The sequence below is a fragment of the Ochotona curzoniae genome, unplaced genomic scaffold, assembly GCF_017591425.1.
Source record: "Ochotona curzoniae isolate NIBS_2020 unplaced genomic scaffold, NIBS_Ocur_1.0 contig_4105, whole genome shotgun sequence".
Taxonomy (NCBI): domain Eukaryota; kingdom Metazoa; phylum Chordata; class Mammalia; order Lagomorpha; family Ochotonidae; genus Ochotona; species Ochotona curzoniae.
This window is the reverse complement of record NW_024466129.1, coordinates 11,601,379-11,624,062: the sequence shown is the minus strand read 5'-3', so window position 1 is coordinate 11,624,062 and position 22,684 is coordinate 11,601,379. Positions and strand designations below refer to the sequence as shown.

Here is a 22,684-nt window from a genome sequence, read left to right as displayed (position 1 = left end):
TTTTTTTGAAAGAGTATCTGTCAATCTCCCCGTGATCTCTCTTCTCTGCAGACCACAGCTACTTGTTCCAGCTGACCCCCATCTTTAGAGCATTTTGTTCTATCAATCCTACTCCTAGAAAAAACGTGACAAATTCACCTTTGCATATTTTTCTAAAATTAAGGAAAAGCATCCCTGAACGATCTAGAACAAGTTTTTGTCCTAGAAAGACCTTGTGAACTGCTTAGCTCTGGTTGCCACCCACAGTATTGGGGATGAGCTCATTTATTCTAATTACCGAAAGAGGGATCTGGATGGAATAATCAGAAGTGCCTGCTTCCGCCTCCCCTGCCCTGAGAACCCCTGAGAATTGTCCATCTCCCAGAGCAGGTCTCCAAGGCTTCTTGGAAGCACACCACGTGCTCTGGGATGGGTGATCCTGATAACGGATAGCAATAATTATGAAAACCAAGAGGGGAGGATTGTTTTCAAGGGATGTGTCATGACAATGATAGAACAGCGCACTGTATAGATGTGGCAATGCATGAACTCTTGCTGGGAAGTGAAGGGTATGTTTTTTCCTCATTCCATTTTCCCCAACGTCAACTGCTAGGAAGGAGATAGCTGGAATTTTGATTTTATTCTTTGACTTTTTAAAACACCATCAGGATGCCACAGGAACGTTCGTAGGTATTTCTGTCTGTCATAGTCGACTGAAGCTTAGCTGGAATTTTGGAAGTTGATGGCTTGTTCTCTCTTCTCTTGTGCTTATTGCCAATAGGTGCAGAATTGCGCCATCCAGACACTAATGAAATTTTCCTTTTTATCTGGCAGTAGGACACCTCAAAATTGCGAGAAAATAACCCTCTGAGGAAACATTTGCTTTTCTCATTCGGTGACATTTTCCAGCTGTTTATACAGTATTTTCATTTTCTCATTGAGGTGTTTTTCCCCCTTATCATCTCTGATGTCTCACATGTGTTAACTTTTTTGTTGTTGTTGTTGAATCATCCAATCTCCAAAATTCACTTCATCTTTCCCTCTGTCTCGATTAACTTTATCATCTTTCTCCCATGTTAATCTCCCTCTGTATTTTAGGACTCTGTTCACATCATGTTACCTAGCCTTCTTTCTTTGATTACATAAACCCACCTGCGTCTTTGATCCTAGCTTGGGAAAATCTTAGGCTGAGCTCATCTTCACCATCTGATAGTTTTCATGGCCTCTACGACTGGGATCATAGGACTAGATGAGAAAGGGATGGCAGAGGCCCCTCAGGCAGCCATCCGAGAGGATCTGGGGGTGGCTGTTAGGTGTGTTGCTTCTGTACAGTCAGTATTGGGGAGCACAGCCCAGGGAGCCCACCCGTACTAACAGGGTGCTGGGACACGCTGGTGAATAGAGTGGACAAGCAGACCAGATATCCATCTAAAAGAACCAGACAACAACTCACTTCTTTCCTCACTCTCATCTCAAAAGGGCTCAGCTCCAAATCTGACCTTCTCTGGACGAGTTCTGTTTCTTGAGCCCAAAAGAGCAGAGAAGTAATAGTTTCATGAATTACACAATGGTAACAGCTAAATGATATAACTCTCCTCAAAAATTTACATCAGAGTAAGCTTCATGCCTTTCTCATCATTTAATGTTGTTTAGCAAATGCAGATGTTATATCTATGTTTCTGTAGAAAAGGAAGCTGAGATTCAGAAAAGTAATGTCTCAAATTTGACCCTACCCTATGAGAAGCAGGCTAAGGATCCAGCTTACTGCCTTACACTAAGGCTACGTACTTGTATTTGTAGCAACTGCAAAGCAATCGGCATGTCCAATGTCATGGCTGCTCGTAGCCATCATACTCACTTTAGGATGTTGTTTGAAAGAGAACACTTGTGGCAATGAGAACAAGGAAGGGGGCTGGTCACCAGGAAAGCCATATTTAGGCTTTAGGAAGAACATCCCAATGAAGCCACTGCAGCTAGAGTAGGGAGTGCTGCCTGGAATTTCAAGGATGTTCCAAAGCTTGAAAGTCCAGTGAAACCTGATAACCAAATAAATGTACATCAACAGTATGGAGAGTGACAAGAAATGAGAATAGCTGTGAGCCAAGGTAAATAGAAGAACATAAAGAATTCTTCTGCAGTTGCTGGAATCTGACACTGGAAGTGTGTTCCCCAGTATGAGACTAACAAGGTAATAGGCCCTGTAAGGTATGGTGCCCAGTCAGTAGGTCCTAATGGTTCCAGGACATGAGTGGATTAGTACTGGTCCCCTATTGTGGATCGGTACTGCAGGAGTGAATTAATTCCTGTAAGAATGTATTGTTACAAAACAAGGACACTCCACAGGCTTCATTCTTCTGCGCAGCACCATTCCCTATCCATGTGTCTGCCTTGTTGTGACAGAGCTGGGAGAAAACATCCGAAGGCCCATATCATTCTGCCTGAGCCGTCTACAGTTGTGAGCCAAATTAACCCTTTATAAAACATCCACTCTCAGGTATTTTTTATAGAGATGCATGGTGGTCCAAGATGACAGCAAAATAATGAATTGACTTTTCAAAACACTGAATTTGGGACAAAAGAAGGTTAAAAACATCCTTAGGGAAAAGACAGAGTGCGTGTTAAAAATGCGAGCTAGGAATCAGAAGATGGACGAAGTACAAAAGTATAAATTCAATAGGAAGCAATCTAAGAATATAGATATGAATGGGACCTGCCTCACCCAGGGTTTTCCTGGAATAATGCAGTTTGGGAACTTTGGGAGTATATTGTAGTGGGCTGTGGTATATGCAAAATGAACCAGGGGCGTGCCCTTAATGGTCCGAAGGATGTGGTAGATGAGCTGTGTTGGTGGGATTGGTTGTTTATTGTTTTGGTGTAGGAGATATGCATTGTATCCATAAACTTGGGCTAAGCAACCGTGGGAAGTGAATAGTTAATAAGTCAATAATAGTCAAAAATATAATAAAAATGAGGCAAAGTGATCTGTGCTGTAAGAGTTGTAACAGTTCAAGAGGGACAAGGATTGAGACTTTAGGAGTTGGTTTTTAAAAAGACTTTGAGGTCTGAGTCAAGGCACTGGAGTGGGTGACAGAGCTCCGGACTTGAAGTCAGTGGAGGACTCTTTGGGGATTGACTGAATTGGAGTAGAGGAAATAAGGGGAAAAGATCAGACTCAAGAAAAACTAGATTTTCACCTCGGTGTACTGAATGAAGAAACCCTAGCTGCAATATGCGCTCTCAGAGGAGGATGAGGTTTTAAAGGCTGTTGAAGAGCTTACTTGGGGCCATCATGAGTTTAGGTATGGGAGGAAGTCTAGCAGGTATGGCTCTGTGTCTCCATCTCTCTGTCACTCTGCCTTTCTTAAAAAAAGAGAGAGAGAGAGCAGGGGTGAGGTAGTGGTGGAGCACTGCCATGGCATAGCAAGCTAAGCCTCCACCTTTGGCACCAGCATTGCATTTGGGCACTGGTTCAAGTCCCAGCTGTTCCACTTCCATTCTGACAGTCTCCACTGCAATGCTGCTTTCCTGTTCCGGCATTTGGCAGATCCAGTTTGTCAGCCTCTGTCTCTACTTCCCGATTTGCTCATTTTGTGTTTGAGTCTTTCTAATTGGTGATCCCACATTCCATATTTTATTACATTTCCCATTTTCAGGTGTTGTAAATGATAACACTCTCATCTTGCCATCCCCCCGTGGGGTTATTTTAAATTGGTCTTTCATTTCTCATTAGTTTCACTCACAAATATTTATGGTTTAATTTTCACTGTCAATTCTATATTTAAAGAAACATGCCAAGATCTAAGTCTGGCCATTGGGGAATGGTAAGACCAGGCAATGAATTTAAATCACTATTTCTATGCAGATTAAGAAATAGGTGTTCTATCAAGAAAAAATGGGCGTGTTTTCTGGCTCTGCAATTTGTTGTGTTTCTGGGTAGCCTGAGCTTCTCAGACAATCTGCTTTTGAATTTGCTTTTGTTATTTCACAGTTAAACTTCAAAGAGACAAATGCTCTCTGTGTGTCTTTTCTTTCTTCTTCCCTTGTTTCTTGAAAGCATCTTCCAAAGTAGTGTCTGGAAAACAGACCTTGAATTACATTACACTGGATTTGGCTTAAACTAAACATCCCGCTTTCCTACCTGAATGGGTCCTGCCTGAACAAATGGTTGATATCAGTATCCATCTCATAGAGGATAAAGACATTCACGCATACTGTAAAGCTAGCAGTGGTACCAAGGCAGGATCTCTGCTCCATCAACACTAGCTACCATCAGTGTCAGACTCTGATCGTCTCCAGTGCTGTGGACCGATCTCTGCAGTAATTTCCACAACCTCCTGCAAGCACTACCTCTTCTGTCCTGATCCCATCTTGATAAGTTATGTCTTTGTTATTCTGAACAGTTGCTGCATGTTTATAAAGAGGGAACCAAGTCGCTCTAGAAGTTTATGTGCATCCTATGTAATAGTAACTTGTTTTGTTTTTTTTTCTGGAGTACAATTGAGTGTTGCATTTACCCATCATTGAGTAACCCAGTGTCTTTAGAAAACTGACATGCATGTGACACAGTTACTGTGGCTCAGGAATCCAGGGCCATCTTTTCTCAGTGGTTCTGGCTCAGGTTCTCTCCCGAAGCTGCTATCCAGTTGTCAGCTGCAGCCGCCATTCATTGCAGTCAGCAGAAAGCTTGCCTGGGGTGAGCAACCCCTAACCATGGCTGCTGGCAAGAGGTTCGTTCCCTGGCTGCCTGTTGGCACCATAATGAGGAGAAACTTCCATGGACTGTTCCTCGGGGTTGCTTGAATGTTCTCACAGTGTGATAACTGGCTTTCCTCACAGCAGGTAAGATAAAAGGAAGCCACAGCCCCTTTTATACTCTGGTGTCAGAAGTCTAACACCATCTTTTCTACCTCATCCCGTCTGTTGGAGTCACGAAGTCCAGCCAACACACAGAATTGGGCTCCCTGCTTTTCTCCCTCCCCCTCCCCCTGTCCCTCCCCCCCCCCTCCTAACTCTATTATGTTTCCCTTCTCACCTTCCTTTTCTCTGTCCTCTCTCTTCCTGTACTCCTGATAAACCTCCAATTCTCAACAATCAGAATCCTGCCTAGGACTACTGTGAAAATAAAGTAAGATAAAAAGCTGGTTTAGGGAATAGAGCTTAGTGGTACTGTGTACCAGTGCCATGTATATTAACTGGGATGATAGGACGTATTCATTTAGCTTTTTGCTCTTAAACCTGAGGAGGCGGTTCTTCTCACACACAAATGTTCAGTGTGGGCTCTCTCTGAGCAGTAGCCCACTCAGGATACAGCAGCAAAGTGTCATCTGGAGAGGCATCCCGAATCCCTTCAGAAAGAACAAAGAGGACTAGACTCAGGCATTCCTTGCTGGGTTGCCATAGCAGTTTTGCAATGCTCCCTGGCACAGTTTGCCCCCTTGTTGGCAACATTTTTCATCCTGTGCCTCTGCCTCCTGCAGGCCATTCTGAGCCCCTTATGTCTTCTTCAGGAGTTTCATGCTATCTGTAAGCACCAGATTATTGGGATTTAAGCAGGTTTGTTCACTTGGTTTCTTGGTCTTTTTTTCTCCAAATCACCCTGAGTTCACTGGTCCAGAGTGGGGAGACAATGAGTGCTGTTAGTAAATTCCCGTGTCCATTTCTGTCGTCAGTAATGCAAATGCATTCCCGTATTCAGCACGTTCTTCCTTCACCGTGCAATGACACGTTTTCTCTCACCTGTTAGCTGTAGAAAGATGAGACAGTCCCTGAACATGTACCCTACAGAATAACCCATCCAGTTCTGGATATCGGAGAGTGTCTCCATTCATAGAGATAGAAGCAACTGATCATTGCTAAACTGTTGTAGTCTCCCTTGAGGTCCGTATTCTGTGTATTCAGTGTGTTTATACCAGGAGCAATCGCTTAGCTCAAAATATTCAGAGAAACCTCTGAGGTTTAGAAGTTACAGAAATTTGAAAAGACCATTTTGTGTTTTGGCTTCTAGGTATTTTTCCTTTTCTTCAGGTTACATCTGTTTTGAAAGCCATGCTACTTCTAACTCCCCTCTTGGTGTCATTGGTATTTTTATTTAGCTCTCCAAAGCTAAATGAAAGCGCATCAAGGGGCCAGTGTGATGGCATGTAGGCTAATCCTTTCCTTGCGGTGCCAGCATCCTAGACAGACTCTAGCAAGTGTCCTGGCTGCTCCATTTCCCATCCAGCTCCCTGTTTGTGACCTGGGAAAGCAGTGAAGGATGACGCAAACCCTTGGGACTCTGTACCCACATGGGAGACCTGGAGGAAGCTCCTGGCTCCTGGCTTTGAATTTGCTTAGTTCCATCCATTGTGGCCATTTGGGGAGTGAGCCAGCAGATGGAAGATCTTCCTTTTTCTGTCTCTCCTCTCTGTCTCTTTGTAAACCTATCTTTCAGATAAACATAAATTTTGTAAAAATGTGCAGCGAGTCACATAGAGGGCCAAAAGTTTGCCCAATTAAGCCTGTGTTGGAATCAGTGTTGAAACTCAAGAGTCACAGTGGAGTTTCTGCTGGGCTGCTTGCCATAATTAACGGGGAACTCTGGCAGCACATGGTCTTACTGTATGTGACAGTCTCCAATCGCCAAGGTGTGCTCATTAGTTTGTGCTATATTTAGTTAAGCAAGCTCAGAAACTGTGGCCTCAATTTAATCACCAGCCACGTAGCCATGGAGATGGCATCAAGCTTCTCCTTGCCCTAGAAGCCACCACCAATTATGAAAATGAAAGAAACAGGACATGACAATTAACTAAGTTAGTTAAAAAAAAAAAAAAGAAACTACCCCTCCAGCTCTTCAAGTGTGGGTATTTTTAGTTTACTGATACTTGAATTTTCAGTGATTTGAAAAATATCTTAGTTATAGCCTTTGTCTCAACGCTTGCACTTTCTTATTCTGTTTCAGATCTATCAACACTCCTACACAGGATACTACGTCCTCAGCAAACTTCCTCATGGGTAAGACTGTCCTTTCATTTTCTTCTGCTGATAACTCTGCAGGACCAAGAGGAGCAGTAGCAGTGACAAGTTGCTCAGGGCACAAAACATGGATTCTGATTTCACAATGAGGGGTTCTAATATTGTTGGAGCTCCCGTGGCCCATCCCTACCTAGATAATACTGCATGGTCAGGGAGTCACGTAAGTTTATCACTCACCGGGAAACCCTGGTCCTAGAACAGCTAGACCGACTTCCTGCTCCAGTTGCTGAGCCCCTGAGTTTCTGCGAGCACAATTTCCCCTTTACTGGTTTTCTGATCAAGTACTAAGGGACAGTGGCACACATCATCAATAAAGAAACCCAGAACATATTGGCAGGACTTGGCATCAGCTCTGGGGGGGTCACAAACTTAGCAGTGCTTTGTGATAGGAGTCAGAATGAGCAGATCTGTCTTAGGGAGTGGTCACAAGCTGACCTCTGCCCAGCAGCTCTGACAAAATGTGCCTGTGGTATAATTGTACAAGCTTTGTGGTCATTTCTGAGTGTGGTTGTGGTCCTTGGAAAAAGGTCTCAGAGCTCACTTTTGATTGGGCATCATGCTGTTTTACAACCCCTCTGATTATACCAAGAAGCTCTTCTGGTCTCTCAGAAATTCTTGCTCTGAGCCCCAAAAGTGTATGTGGGAAGGAAACACAGGAGAACAGGAGGGATTCCTTCAAAGTACTCGGTGTTGACAATCCCACTTTAATGCATTACTAGTAGAGTTGCCTTCAGGATGCAAGGGCAAGGAAGACCCTACTTAAAGTTTAGTGAAAGCACTTGTAGAGCCAGATACAGCAGAAAAAGTAGATGCAGAGCAAGAAAGGCTAATGGATAACTTCTCATCATTTTATTTTTGTTCCTCTCTTCCTTCAACTGCTTTCTTTTTTCTATATTTTCTCCTTCTCTATTCTCAGAAATATTCCAAGGCTTTCTTGCTCCACACCTCCTCTTTCTCTTTAATGTCCTCCATGGTTTCTATCATAATACTTTTGAAAAGGTTAGGTTCCTAGGGAGTGTTTGTAAATTAAATTGTGCTGCTGACAATGTTGTGTAAGCTTCTGTAAATATTCAGGCTAAGATATCCTGATTTTCCCAAGTGGACTGAAACAAACAACAGGAGTTGCTAGAAAGCATTGTGCCTTCAGAGAGCATTAATCACAGCGTGAATATTACAACTGCCCTATCTGTTCTCCACCTAACTTAGGTAGAACATGGCCATGTCCTTGGGAAACAGACATGGCCAAAACAGTTTCACTTAGACTTCAGACACAGCTGTATTAATCTCTGTGGTGCCATGGGAGTGAGAGTTTCTATTAAATTATTTGAAACATCAAGCCCAAACAAACTGAAGATGACTTACTGTAGCAAAAATAAAATGTCGTTAGAAATTGCTCATTAAAAATATATTCAAGTAGAAGCCAAAATGCTCTTCAGTACGGAATAATTCTACTCTTTTTCAGCAGATATGCATCATCAAAGGTCATAGCAGACAGAAATAGATTATTATGCCTTGATATTTATCTACACCTTCTGGGAACAATAGAATTTATTATAGTTGATAGCTATTTTAGTCCCTCTTTAATAAATTTATAAAACTCTAGACTTCCAAGGCAGTTTATACCTAACAGTCTGTGTTGATATTGCATTAGATACTGCATTAGAATTATAGAGGAACATAGCCTAAGATATTGAAACAAGGGGGCTAGCATCGTGACATAGTAGCTAAAGCCACTGCTTGCTAAGCCAGCATCCTATAATTGCACTAGCTCATGTCCCAGCTGTTCCACTTCCAATCCAGCTTCCTGCTAGTGGCCTGGAAAAAAAAGCAGGGGTAGATGGCCCAAGTGTTTGCTCTTCTGCTTCCCATGTGGGAGACCCACTGGAGGAAGCTCCTGGCTGTGGCTAAGGTATGACCCAGCCCTGGGGGCTGCAGCCATGTAGGGAATAAACCAGTGGACGGAAGAGTCCTCTTCCTCTCCCTCCTGCTTCACCTGCCCTTCTGCTCAGCTGGTGTGTTAAACTCCAGGCCAACCACTTGCCCTCCTTATGCCCATTTTAAGTGAGAGCCCTGAAAAGTGATCATCTACCCAGCATCTCATTGCTAGTACATAGAAGAGCTGGAATCCTGCTTAGGAAGGATTTGGACACAGAAGAAAAATGTGTCTCTTAAAATTAAAAATGGATCTCCTTTAAAATATCTAGGTACATATTATTCATATATCAAAAATTAAGTTTTTCTCCGTAATTCTGTAGGCACTTTTTCACAAATACTTTCCCTTTTGTCATTCCTTCCCCTAATCTCAGTCTTCAGGATGGGTAATTATCCATTTATATCTTAAATTGCTGTTTTTTAGCCCCAGGCTTTCTGACTAGTCACAGAGAAGGGTCAAATTGATGTTTCAGTGTCATCTGGTACTTGATGTCCTTCCATTTTGCAGATGGCAGGGAGGGGGAGATGTCCCTCTCTCTCTTGTCCTGTACAGCTTGCTTCCATCCCCTAAGTTTTGTCTGTATATACCTGGAGCCATTTAGAATTCTCTTTGTATGTCATGGATGGAGTTAAAATGAGAATCCCAAGGTAGCTGAATGTTCATTTATTCAAAGACAAGGTACTGAGAGTAGGTAAGTTTGACTTACATGCTGAGTATTCAAAAATTATACTCTGAAAGGACATGCCTTTTATACAAATGTGCCAATTTAAGCAAGCTTAGTTATTTTTAACATAAAGCATCTCACCGGAAGTCTGATATCCTGATTTCAACATGATCAAACAATACTGCATAGCAAAGATTCTGATCAGCTCAGTGTTGTTTATCAAGAATCTGTGACTTGCTAGCTTTCAGTAGACTTGACAAGCTTGCTGTTCTGTTGGAGTGACTCTTTTTCTTGGCCTTTTACTTGAGTCCTTTAGAAAACCATATATAATATAATGTATAATATATCTAAAATTAGGTGTCATATCTGGATGATTCTGAAAGACACATGAGCTAGAGAAAATCAAATCCTTCCATCACAAATCAGTATTAAGCAGAAACAGGCACTCCCTTCACTGGGTAGTTTTATCACTTGGGAGACTGATAAATTTAGTACTAACAGAACAGAAACTGAGCAATAAGTCAGAGGTGTTATTTTTCACATACCAGGCCATTCCCATGGATACCGCTGCCCTACCTTTATTCACTTGCCAGTGATTTCCAGGCATTAAAAAAAATGTACAAAAATTGCATTCCTTTGGAATTGTGCTTGATCTTTTAAAACTATTTCTATATTTGTGAAAATAATACACAGAGATATAGGTCACTTTCTTCATGGAACTATGCTCCAGTTCCATAGATTGGAAAGAGAAGTACTCCATTTATAACAAAACAGGTCTCTGTGCCAGTAACAGTTGCTTAGCCAAGATGCAGAATTAAGACCATGTGAACTTGATTTTCTATCCTCATTCTGCCACTGATTTGGACTGTGTGACCTGGAGTGTTGTTTTACTTCCACAAGTTCTTAGTTGTCATAATTTCAGTGATTTGAATGGAGACAGCTCTCCCACCAACCGGTTGACCCCTCAGATGCCTGCAGTATCTGAAGCTAAATCAGTCTGAAGCCACGAGCGGGGAACTCAGATGAGGCTCCCATATCTCAAGATGTGCATTACAGGGAGCTGGAATCAGGGATGGGGACAGGACTCAAGCCCAGGCACTGCAATAGGAGATACAGGCAACCCAAATGGCATGGTAACTGCTGCACCAAATGCCTACATGAAATTTCCTTATTTTAAAAAGGTAAAGAGCCAGTGCCAGGTTATAGCAGCCTAAGCCTTCGCTTGCAGCACCAGCATTCCGTAAAGGTGCTGCTTCAAGTCCCAGTGGCTCCACTTCCAGTTTTAACATATGTGCTGCCAAAGTGAGTACTCTACTTCAATACAGCTCCCTGGATTGCTATTGGTCTGGGAAGGCATTGGGAAAGGGTCCAAGTCCCTGGGCTCCTACACCCACTTAGAAGACGCAGAAGCTCCTGGTTACTGGCTTCAGAGTGGCCCAGCTCCAGCCATTGTGACCACTTGGGAAGTAAACCAGTGGATGGAAAATGCTCTCTCTTTCTCTCTTTGTTTTGTTTTCCTTCTCCCTCTGTAGTTCTGTTGTTCAAATAAAATATAAATTAGTAAGTTTTATCAAAGAAAAATGATTACAATGATGCCAACTCATAGTTTTCCTGTAAAAATTAAGTAGGATGACATGTGCATTCTGCAGAGAAATGCTTTATACTTATTTTTAATATTACACCATATAGTGGCTGGCAAAAATCCTTTCTATTATAAGTAGAGGAACAATATACTTCCACAATAATAACATTTTCTTTCATAATTTATCTGAGCTGAGGTTTATTCCATGACATTGAGGTAATTACAATGCCTATGTAATTTTAATTTCCCTCTTGAAAGAGATGTCTGGCCTCAGATGTCTGCAATTCTCAATGCTCAATAAGTTCTTTGTAATTTAATCTCATTCTGACCTACTACAATTAATTTTTTCGACATCCTTGTTTTTCTTCCAGTGGGAGTAGAAAAGACACTGTAAATCAGTAGGTATTAGAATATTAGTTTGAGCTTCTACTGTTAAACTCAGAATCTTATTGATAAGGAAATAGACATATCTACCAATGTAATAAGGTGCTCAAATGATTTTTTTCAACACTAAACACCAAAAAGAAGAAAGAGAGAATTGTAGATACCCCATCATTATGAACGATCTCATCAAAGAAGTTTGACTTTGCTGAGCTTTATAGTTGAGTAAAATTGTATTTGTAGCTTAATAGATGGAGAAATGAGAAGATACTCCAGGCTAAGTAATGCATTAACCAAGCTTGAACTTTTGTGGTGAGATTATGCTCCCTGGAAACAATGAGGTGCCAGGCCGACCTGGAGCAGGATTTTCACATGGAGTTCATAGAGTTGGACCACTTTTAGGATGTGTGTGTGTGTGGGGGGGGGTAGTCTATCTGAATGCCACCTGAATGTGATTTGTCTTTATAATAAATGTGCACCAGATGCTTTAAGCAGAAGAAAACTGTGATGAAGCTGATGAGCTTAAATTACCTTTATTCCTGTATGTTGAGTAGATTGAAGGAGAGGAAAGAGTGGAAGCCAAGATTTAATGAGGAGACCCAGTAGAGGAGGTGCACAGGGCAGGGATGGATTGCAGAGGAGCTCAGTGTAGAAAACATGGGAACTGCACTGAGTGACTGATGTTCTTTTGGAAAAAAAAAAAAGGAAGGTGAGTTTCTAAGCTTTATAATCCATGCTCCTCTAATTAAACCTTTGGCATCCTGGGTCCTGGCATGGATTGAGCCTAGTACATGGGCAGATTCAAAATGCCAAGTTCAGGATGGAAGGCAGTGATGCAGTTCTCAGCATCAATGCCCACACCTCTCCAGCTAAGCCCATGTCCTTTCCAGCTCCATTTTTGCATGCGTGCATCTCTGTGACCCTGACTCCTGCCCAGCTAAGCCCATGTCCTTTCCAGCCCCACCCACACCTCTCCAGCTAAGCCCGTGTCCTTTCCAGCCCCACCCACACCTCTCCAGCTAAGCCCGTGTCCTTTCCAGCCCCATTTTTGCATGTGTGCCATCTCAGGGACCCTGGCTGCTGCCCGCAAGCAGATCCTTTCTGGCTCTGCAGAGTAGTTTCACAGCTGCCCAAAGTTACATGACTGGGATTATTTGTACACCTTTGAAAAGTACCAATGGGAAGCCAAAATGTAGACAAAAGACATGGTCTTAGAATGGTATTTCCCTTGTCAATACAATGACAACACGATGGGGAGAATCCTCCCATCTTTGGCGTGCACAGATTTTCAGAACCGTGGACAGCTCATAAATTGGCCTGTAAGCTTCAGAAATAGCTACCTGCTGCTTCTCTCAGCCTCCTGCTGATCATCCCCTCTCTGTACCACTGAAGTCTAAACTCTCAAGCAAATATTACCAAAACCTATGCAAACTTAGAACAGCTGTCAATCTCTGCACTTGTGGAATCTGGGAAAAGTACCTCTCTCCTCTGAATAAACAACTTCCATAAACTAGTCTAGTTACTGGGTTCATGTGGAGATGATATGAAATACTGGATCATGAAGTGTTAGGTTTAAAGGCCTACTTGGGTGTGTGGAAAGTACGCCAGCTCTATTTAAGATGAACATGAAGTCTTTTCATGATACAGCAAAAGCAAATTTATCGCCCTTCCCACATTGTGCCAGCATTTGGGATAGAAAATCATTTCATCCTCAATATTAACTCTGTTCAATTGGTATTGGCTTCCTGGAGCGTGGGATTGAAAAGGAGACCATGGAGCAGAATGCCATCAACAGTGAGTGAGGGAGGAAAGGCAGTGTTAGCATGCCTGTCCTGTACGAGGCACATCGTGCCTTCGTGTGTGAACCACTGAAGTCTGGCTGCTCCCAAAAACAAAGCACGTGCCTTGTGTTCGCACCTTTGCTCACTCCATTATTCCCTTGCCCCACACACACCGTACGTGCAGCAGAAATTCCCTACTCACTGCACATCTTGAATCTGAATCCTCTAATCTTTTTTTTATTATTATTATTTTTTAATTGGAAGGCAGATATACAGAGAGGAGAGACAGAGAGGAAGATCTTCCGTCTGATGATTCACTCCCCAAGTGAGCGCAACGGCCGATGCTATGCCAATCCGAAGCCAGGAGCCTCTTCCTGGTCTCCCACGTGGGTGCAGGGTCCCAAAGCTTTGGGCCGTCCTCGACTGCTTTCCCAGGCCACAGGCAGGGAGCTGGAAGGGAAGCGGGGCTGCTGGGATTAGAACCGGCGCCCTTATGGGATCTGCGGCATGCAAGGCAAGGACCTTAACCACTGCGCCACTGCTGGGCCCTGAATCCTCTAATGTTTTAAGCCTCAACTTTAAAGCCATCTCCTGTATCCCCCAACTGCCTGAACTCAGAGTAAACACTATTGCCGATTGCACAAAATCATTTGTTCTTGCATTCAATTGCTACTTATCTTGTACGATCTTTCTGAAGGGAATGTTTAGGCAAATGTTCAGCATGCATTTCTTATCCGACGTATTTTCTCTTCTTCACTCTTAGTGTCAAAGAGAGGAACTGATGGGAGAGGCCTGGACTTTCAATCCCATGAGCAGTTGTGGTAACCTCTTGTGCAATCTGGTTTCACCCAGTTGTCATCCTGTGCAACAGCTGCCAGGATGACAGACACCATCCAATGCACCAGTGGTTGAAACAGGCTTTCTTTCTGATGGCATAAGTCTCAAATGACAGGCATGGGGTTAGATAGATTCTTCATTTTGGCAGGCTCTTTGTTCATCCTAAACAGAACACTCATAACCACCTTTCCGGTACAAATGATTCCAGCAATGTCATTTGATAGAGTGAAAGGGTTAAGTAGCTAAGCAATGATGTCTACTTAGAATAAGCATGCCTGGGCCCTTTCCAAGTCTACAGTCTCCAAGGATGCTTTGGGATATTTTTTTTAAGTTACCTGGGTGATTCCTGTGCGGAGCTAGTGTCTTTTGGCCTGGCCGTACCTTTACTTGCTGCCATTGGCAAGTGACACTAGGATATTAGTTGCAGCTAAGAAATTGCAGCAATGTCTCCAGAGACAAGTCACACTGAAGTATCCCCTGAAACATTCATTTCTTTGTCTTTTCAACAGACTCAGAAATGATGGTAGTTTTCAGATTAGCTGTGGGCTTGGAGATTTACTGGACATTGTTGTGTTTCAAAGCCTGCACCCGCTCGATGAGATAGACATTCTTCTTTGGTGTTCTTCATCCATCCCCTTCACAGCCCCCAGTGATGTTAAATTGTATCCTCTTCCTGTGTCTCCCCAAACTCGCCTTTTGCGTGAGCGCCACCTAGTGGACTGCAATGGTGAAGTAGACTGGATTCTTAGAAGTTGAGAAATCCATGCCTTTAACCAGCCCAAATTAAAGGGCCAGGGTGTAACATTGTAAAGTGTTTTTGTTGTTGTTGTTGCTTGGCTGTTGATGTATTTCTCATGTTGGGAAGTCACACAAAGTTAGCCGTGTGTATGTGGAGAGCAATCGCTCAGGGAAGAGCTGTGTACATCCCTGAGGACAGCTCTTGCATTCACACATTAGTTTCTGCGTTGTTGACACGTGGGTGGCTGAGCCTAGAAAATGTGTGCCGTATGCCGCGTGTTCACGCTGGAGATGAACTTATTGAGCATGTGACATATTCCAGGCACTATGTTACACATGGGAATGGACAACAGAGACCCCCCCAGATAGCTCTTATACCTGATATAGTTGATACGTTTGCATCGTCTTCCTCTCTGTGCCCTGGGCCTCATCCCTTACAGAGTTGCATGGTATTTTCTGTAATGACAGTGACTCCGATTCTGCAGCTGTCCTGGTAGAAATCACTCAAGGACAGTGGGAGGGCCAGTCTGTCTAGACAATGTGGTAGGAAGGCTAATGAGAGAAGTGTCACTGATGGCACGCTTATTAAAGTGAAATTTATTTATAATAAAGCTCATGTGTAGTTCAGTTGTTTCACCTAACAGGTGCAATCACGTAGGCATCCCCGTAACCAAGCTACAAGATGTTTCCATCTTCCCAAAAAGTCATGCCCTCCCTTTATGCTTTGGGAATATCTCTGATAACCCTGCCAGGCAAACTGACCAACAAGTTTGCCTTTCTTAGAATGTCAAGTCAGTGAAGTCACATAGCAGGTTGTCTTTGTGGCTGGCTTTTTTGCTGTTTTTAAGATTCACCTATTGTTGCAAGCATCCGTAGTTTGTTTTCTGGTTGCCAAGGACTCATTCATTCCAGATCTAGAACAACTTGTGTATCCATTCAACAATGACTTAACATTTAAGTAGTTTCCAGTTTGGGGCTATTATGAATAAAAGTGCTATGAACATTTACATATATTGTCTAACAGCTGTATGTTTTCCTATCTCTTGGGTAAAAACCTAAAACTAGAACTTCTGAGGCATATCATGATGTATAGTTTACTTGAGAAGAAATTGCACAGTATTGTCCAATGTAGCTGTCCCAGGTTTAAAACTCACTGCTCTATGGAGCTAACGTTTTGGAGCCCTGTGCTCCCCTGGTGACCTGTAGAATTTGCATGCATTAGGAATGGCTCTGTCTGTAGTTGTGGGGTGAAGCCCACGGTCACTGTGGTCCTAGCCCCATACACTAGACACCAGCCCATATACTCCTTTTTCCACCAGGCACTTGCAACCTTACACACTCAATCTGCAGATGCAGCTACCTGACGCACGACTCATCCCACACATAGTCTTTTGGGAGCACTTCATAAGTACCAGGTCAGCATTACAGCGACGAGATAACAGAAGCTTCATGATTGGGCTGACAGTACACTATCCTGGACATTTACACCTCCCGGGGCCAGCACTTCAGGAGTGTTCAAGAGACTCCAGTCTTACTCGTGTGAGCAGTCCAGCATGTCTTGGCCAGACTTTAGAAGGAAAGATTTCAAGAGTTGCTCCTAACAGTGATCGCCTTTAAGAAAGAACCATACTGCTGCTAAATACTAAAATGAGGAAAGACACAAGACAGCTGAATAGGACTCTATAGCTATTTTAAGATGTATAGAAGCTGGTTGTATATAAACTGAAATCAAAATGTCAATGAAGTAGTCACAGGATATGGTTAAGAACTTGCATCTTGTAACATATTGGTTACTCAATACCATGACTATTAATTCCATAATGTTGTAAATTGTCTTTGATGTTAAGTTGGGGCTTTTAATTGATCAGGATGCTATTCTGCCAGCTCTATTCTATTCAGACCAGAGATGGTCTCCCCCAAGAAACCGTTGAATGTATCTGGACAATTAGATGCTGGACTCTTTGCTTGGTATATGCTTGCAATGAAAGAATCTCAACTGAATTTGATCTGTAGTACTGCAACAAGGTGGAGGAATCCACCATGGGGGGAGGGTATGGAGAGGGGCTGGGGGAATCCCAGAGCCTATGAAACTATGTCACATAATACAATGTAATCAATTAAAAAGAAGAAGAAGAAGAAGAACCATACTCTAGAACAGGTACGCTGGTGACTTAGTCCTGGCTGGGTCTGTCTGTTGCCTCCAGGCTTACAAGAAGAGCATGAAGCCATAGCACGTGGACCTGCTAGGAGGCTGCGCAGGAGAAGTCTGCTTCAAACACGGCAGGGGCAGAGGAGAGGGGTCCTCTGGAGGGTTAGAAAATGCCAGAAAGCAGGTTTGGGTGCGGAGAATATTGTAGGCTGTTTTAGACTCTCATAGTTTTTCCATAGCTGGACAGCGCCACATAAAAAGGAAAAAATAGGCTTTATTGAAAATCTCTGAGCAGTGAGTCAATTTGCAAAGAACCATCAATGCAGCGTGTGCATCTGTCTATGTAGTATTTCTGCAGTCAGGAACTAGGCATTGTAAAAACAGAATAAACAAAGACAAGGCATGGTATCATCACTGATAAGGCCAAACTCCAAGGGAAGGAGCAGAGAACCCAGCAGCACACTTCTCCGGGAGCTCATTTGCTTCCTATGTGGAGGCTGTTTGGCTTCCCAGGACCCCGCAGCCCTGCCGGGGTATCAGACACTCAGGAGTTACACAGCCAGATAAGGTGCAATCATGCAAAATCCTCAAAGCTGTGCAGTGCACAGAAGCAACCAACTAGAACACAGCTTAACCTCAGCCCATAGCTTGTATCTCTTCTACACCAAAACGAGACAAAAGTGGCTCAAGCTAGGGACAGGGGAGGGTGAGGAGGCTAACCGGGGTAAAAACTTAGATAGAGTTTTTGATGGCCAATGGGAAGATCACTTGTTTTGTGTCTCTGAGGACAACCTAACTGGTTCACCACATCATTACCCTGTAGCCAATGATGTCAACCCTTTCAGTTGTTTGAAGGACCTCCCAGGGTGGCACTGAAATGCACACCAGTCGCTTCCTAGTACGAAGTCAGCAAGGTACCACTACTGAACTAGGCATCAGTACTTCAGCGAGTACTAGTACTGTGCAAAGTGCCAGTACTACCCCGGGTCCTAGTATTCCCTTAACCATCAGTATAGAACCGAGTCTCTGTACTACCCAAGTACATACAAGAGCGCTAATACTGCAGTGGCTACTGTGGATCAAAGGATAAAAAATGAAGGCTTTCTGATTCACAAGCATTTTCCCCAATTATCTGAGAAACCATGCTCAGGTGGAAAGTGAATTAGATGATTTTTATCCTCTGGTTAGATTACATCAGACTATGTAATGTTATGTCCTGCCGTCACTTTGATGTAACTCTAGGTCCACTATTTCTACCGCAGCCTTTCGTCTGAGGTTTACACCCCAGTTCCCGTTCCTGCACCCCACGGTGATGTTCCGTCCCCTTTGCCAGGCTAAGAACACTGCTGACTCTTAATGACCAGGGTACCACCTGGATCTAGGACCCAGTGAGTCAGGAAGAAATTCATCACAGTGCTGCGGGGTCCTAATTGTGGCAGAAATCACCTAAATTGGCAGGGCTGTGGATAGGCCACTAGCTGTCAGATCGCACGAACTCCTGTCTGTAAGAACTGAATCTTCAAATTGCTCTGGTGACATTAGTCTTTCTCAGCGTGACTCTGCTTTCAGCCTTGCTGGCCATCAGCTGGGCAGTCTAAAGGGGGACCAAAGGGAGATAACCCAACCTCAGGCCACAGAGGAGTCGCCGGCCACCATCGCAGCAGCCCACAGCCCGGGGTGGCCGACGGTCACCCCCAACAGCACAAAGCAGTCCCCTAACTGGCAAGAAGGTCCCAGGCCTTCTAACAGTAAGCTCCAACTCTCCCAGCTTAGCTAAGATGGATGCCAAAGGTTTGGGGGATGTCTGAACGCTGAAGGTTGCCGTGAAAATCCATCCTCGGTGGTCGTTGGGAAGCCAGCTTGGGGCTGGGTAGTGACGTGTTAGGAAAAAGCAGATTTCTCCGCAGGCTTTAAGTACACCACCTAGTAATTGCTGAAGAGACGAGCGGCAAAATACCTAAAACTGAGCGTCTTCACCAAGAACCCCGCTTTGCCAATTAGTTGAAAAAAATCTAAACAGGTTTTGCTCCGAAGATATTTCCTGTTGATATGGCTCACCGCTATCTTGCCTTTTAACTTATTCTTCTTTATTCCCCGCCTGCGCTGTTGGAGATTTTAGTGTTGACTGGCTTTTTTCTTTATTCTTATTCATTATTGGCCCGCACTTTTGGGGGTGAGATCAAAATATGCAGTTGCATCGCTTTAAAATAATTCTGTTTAGGGTCCGGAGATGATACCTGGAGCGCTGCAGGAGGAGGGGGCGTTCCCTGGGCGTACAGCGGACCTAGCGGGCGAGGGCTGTCTCCCTCTGAGCTCGTGCGAGGAAGTTCGTGGGGGGACGCACGGACATGATGTCAGGTGGCAGAGCTGAGCAGCCTTTCCGGTGTCCATCCTGAAAGCTTGAGGAGCTGGCGGTGTGGGTACAGGTGGCTAAGACTGATGGCGCTTCCCCCGCTGATCCGGGGCTGGGTCGGTGGCGCAGTCTTCAGACCGCTGTGTTCACTGCAGCCACATCTCGAGTTAAGAGTTGGAGCAGTTCGCAAGGCTGCTGAGAGCCGATCTCCCCAACGTCAGAGCCGATGTCGGTGAATTGGGAGAGAAAACACAAAGGAGCTAAAAAGGAATGACCCTCCTGGCAGGAAGAAAGGCAGAGAGGACCTTTCTGAAGTGATTATGTTAGCCTTTAGCCATTTTCAAAGAGCTCTCCTTTGCCCTTACCTCCCGGCCCCCTTCCTTCCCTCCTCCACCTCTAAGGCTGGGATATCATTTTCCTCCATGACACTTGCCAAAAGAAAGCCAGTGACATCCTCTCTGTATGGATTTCAGGGCAGGCTTCTTAAGCCCTTTATTCTATAATGGGATTTTTACAGAAAGGTGCAAAAAAGGAAGCCCTTGCAATGATGAAATTTGTGCCTTTGATGCCATATGTTATAAGGTGAAACTTATTAGGAGATAAACACATCTTCATTCCAGCTCTCTGCAGAAAGTCCTTTGCTGCATGGCGTTGTAGAAGCTGCACAGTTTATCCAAGCTCTGCGTCCGCTTCCAGCACATGCTCCGTGTTAGAAGTTGTGTTTGGTTACCTTGACACCTTAAATAAGAGAGACCATCTTATTTTGGATAAACCTTGAACAAATGAATCGTTTCTTTCTCCTCCTCATCCTCATCCTCCCCCAGCTCATCGCCATCATCATCAGTGGCAACAACATCAAAGCAATGATATCATGAACTGATTCCCATGATCCAGATGATGTGCTGGGCTTGTATGTTCATCTTCTCACTTAATCCTTACAATAACCAGTCAGGGACCGCTTTACCTCAAAGAGCAGAACATGTAAGCTCAAACAAGCTAAGAACTTCTAAGTAGCCATTGCTTGGAATCTTGGCCCCATCTGAGTCCAACTGCCATTCATACGTACTCAGAACATCAGAGTGAAGGTGCTGCTTCTAGATAGCTCCTGTGCTGCTTCAGCTGAGAGGATGTTACAGTGCTTTTCATGTTGATCAGGTGGCTGCTTCGAGAAAGCCAGACCTTGGGGAATGAGACCGGGGACACCTGGCTATGATACAGCAAAAAGGAGATGGCAAGACCTGTGTCCCGTCTAGGGTGATCAGGTGCTCTTTTGCCTGATAATTCCTCCTGTTACACGTGTATGTAAGAGCTCTCTGGAGGAGCAGCACACATGCAGATCCATAGATGTGGGACAGGGGTGGGCTCTGTAGTTCAGCTCATGTTTCGCTAACATTGTCCAGGAAGTGCAGAGGGGACTTCTGCCTTAGCCCCACTCAGGATGGCCATGTGCGATTGTGCCCCCTTAAGGAATTCCTGTAGAAGAGGGTGATGATTCTAAATCAGGACATGCATCTGCGGGCACCATTTGGGAGTATGAAGGTTGACAGGAGGCTTCCGGGAGGAGACACAGCAAAGCAGAAGTAGCTTTTGACCTGAAGTCTGTATAGAAGACTTACCTCCTCCATCCCCTGTGCTCCTTTTCTTTCTTTTGCTTCTCCCTCTCCATGTCCTGACTTCATTGAGATAAAAGTTTTGTACCACACAATTTGCTCATTTAAACTGTACAGCTTAGCTCTTTTTAGGAAATAAGTCTGCAGGATTATACAGCTTTCATCCCATTTCATGCTAGAATATTCCCATCAGCCCTGAAATATGGTTGAGCATTCAACAAGCTCCTCATATCCACTCCACCCCTCTTCCATGTTGGCTAGTCTGACAGAAGTTTGTGGCACATGTAATTGTAGAGTCTGGATGTAGAATAACAAAGAAGACACAAGCTTCCTTTTATCAAAAAGAATATTTCCACTTTTCCATGACTTTACTCAGCTTTGTATTTATACTCAGATGTATGAAAGCATTCCTTCCAATGTGCATCAGCTTCTCTCATTCCTCTTCTAACAAGGTGAGTTTCTTTGTCTCAAAACATACACTTCATGACTAAAACAGCTTTTGGCATGCCATGGATAAACAAGGTCTCCAAAATTGATGGTGGTTCATACTCAAATGTTGACAACTGGAGAATACTTGTACGCGTAAAGATTCTTGCCCTCAAGAACTTCATTTGATAATTTAAACACAATTTTTAAAATTCTGTTGGAAAGCAGATTTACAGATAAGAGAGACAGACAGGGAAAGATCTTCTATTTGTGAGTTCATTCCCCAGAAAGCTGCAATGGCCAGAGCTGAGATGATCCAAATCTAGGAATCACTTCTGGGTCTTCCATGTGGGTTTAGGATCCCAAGGACTTGAGCCACCCTCCCTTGCTTTCCAATGCCATTAGCGGGAAGCTGTTTGGAAAGTGGAGCAGGCAGAACATGAACCAATGCCCGTATGAGATACTAAAACTTGACAGTGAAGGATTAGCCCATAGAACCATGAAGTGCTACATAAATTTAACGAATCACTGCATAAATCAGTAATTAGCTAATAAACTACAACCCAGTTACTAATCCATTCATTTATACATGTTTTGCCATTGCTCAGGTGGCACTCACTGCCTGCCTGCTTTGTGTCAGGTGCTTTTCAAGGACGATGGATTGTATCTTATATATATATATATATATGGAAAAGAAAGAAAGAGATAAAGAGAGATATATAAATATCACCCGTCATGCTAAGCACACAGACTCAGCAAACATGTGATTTTGAATTAAAAATTCTCTCTTTTGTGCATGCTTACTCATCAGAGTTCAGAGGCTGTAAAAGTATTTTTCAGCTTTTTTTTCTTGTCCAAGTACTGTTGTTATTGTTTTAAAGCTTTTCTGTCCTTCAAAGTAGCTTAGGAAGATAAATGAATAAACTTTGCTGCACTAATTTACTCTTCAAAATTCAGCATGATTTATGCTCTGTTTTGTTTATTGCTCAAATAAGCAAAATCAGAATGGATTGCCTGATTATTTTGAGATATAGTAAGTCCACATCACTTTATTCTTCCTTAATCATTTTTTCACCAATCCATCTCTACCCTGTAGATAATTCATCACAGAGCCTGCTGTGGGATTTTTAAAATGAATGAATAAGTAAATGGAAAGAAATAAAAATGAAGGAGGAGCATTATCCAGCGCCCAAATAAATCAATATACTCCTCATGCATATGCGCTCTCTCTCTCTCTCTC

General features: G+C 43.5%; 1 protein-coding gene across 1 annotated transcript in view; it reads left to right on the top strand.

Moving 5' to 3' along the window:
- DPP6 (dipeptidyl peptidase like 6) overlaps positions 1-22,684 on the top strand; it is a 768,584-nt gene that overhangs the window by 505,338 nt on the left and 240,562 nt on the right. The window contains exon 6 of the mRNA XM_040984381.1: positions 6,917-6,969. Within this exon, the coding sequence (XP_040840315.1) occupies positions 6,917-6,969 (53 nt within the window). The remainder of the gene's footprint in view (positions 1-6,916; positions 6,970-22,684) is intronic.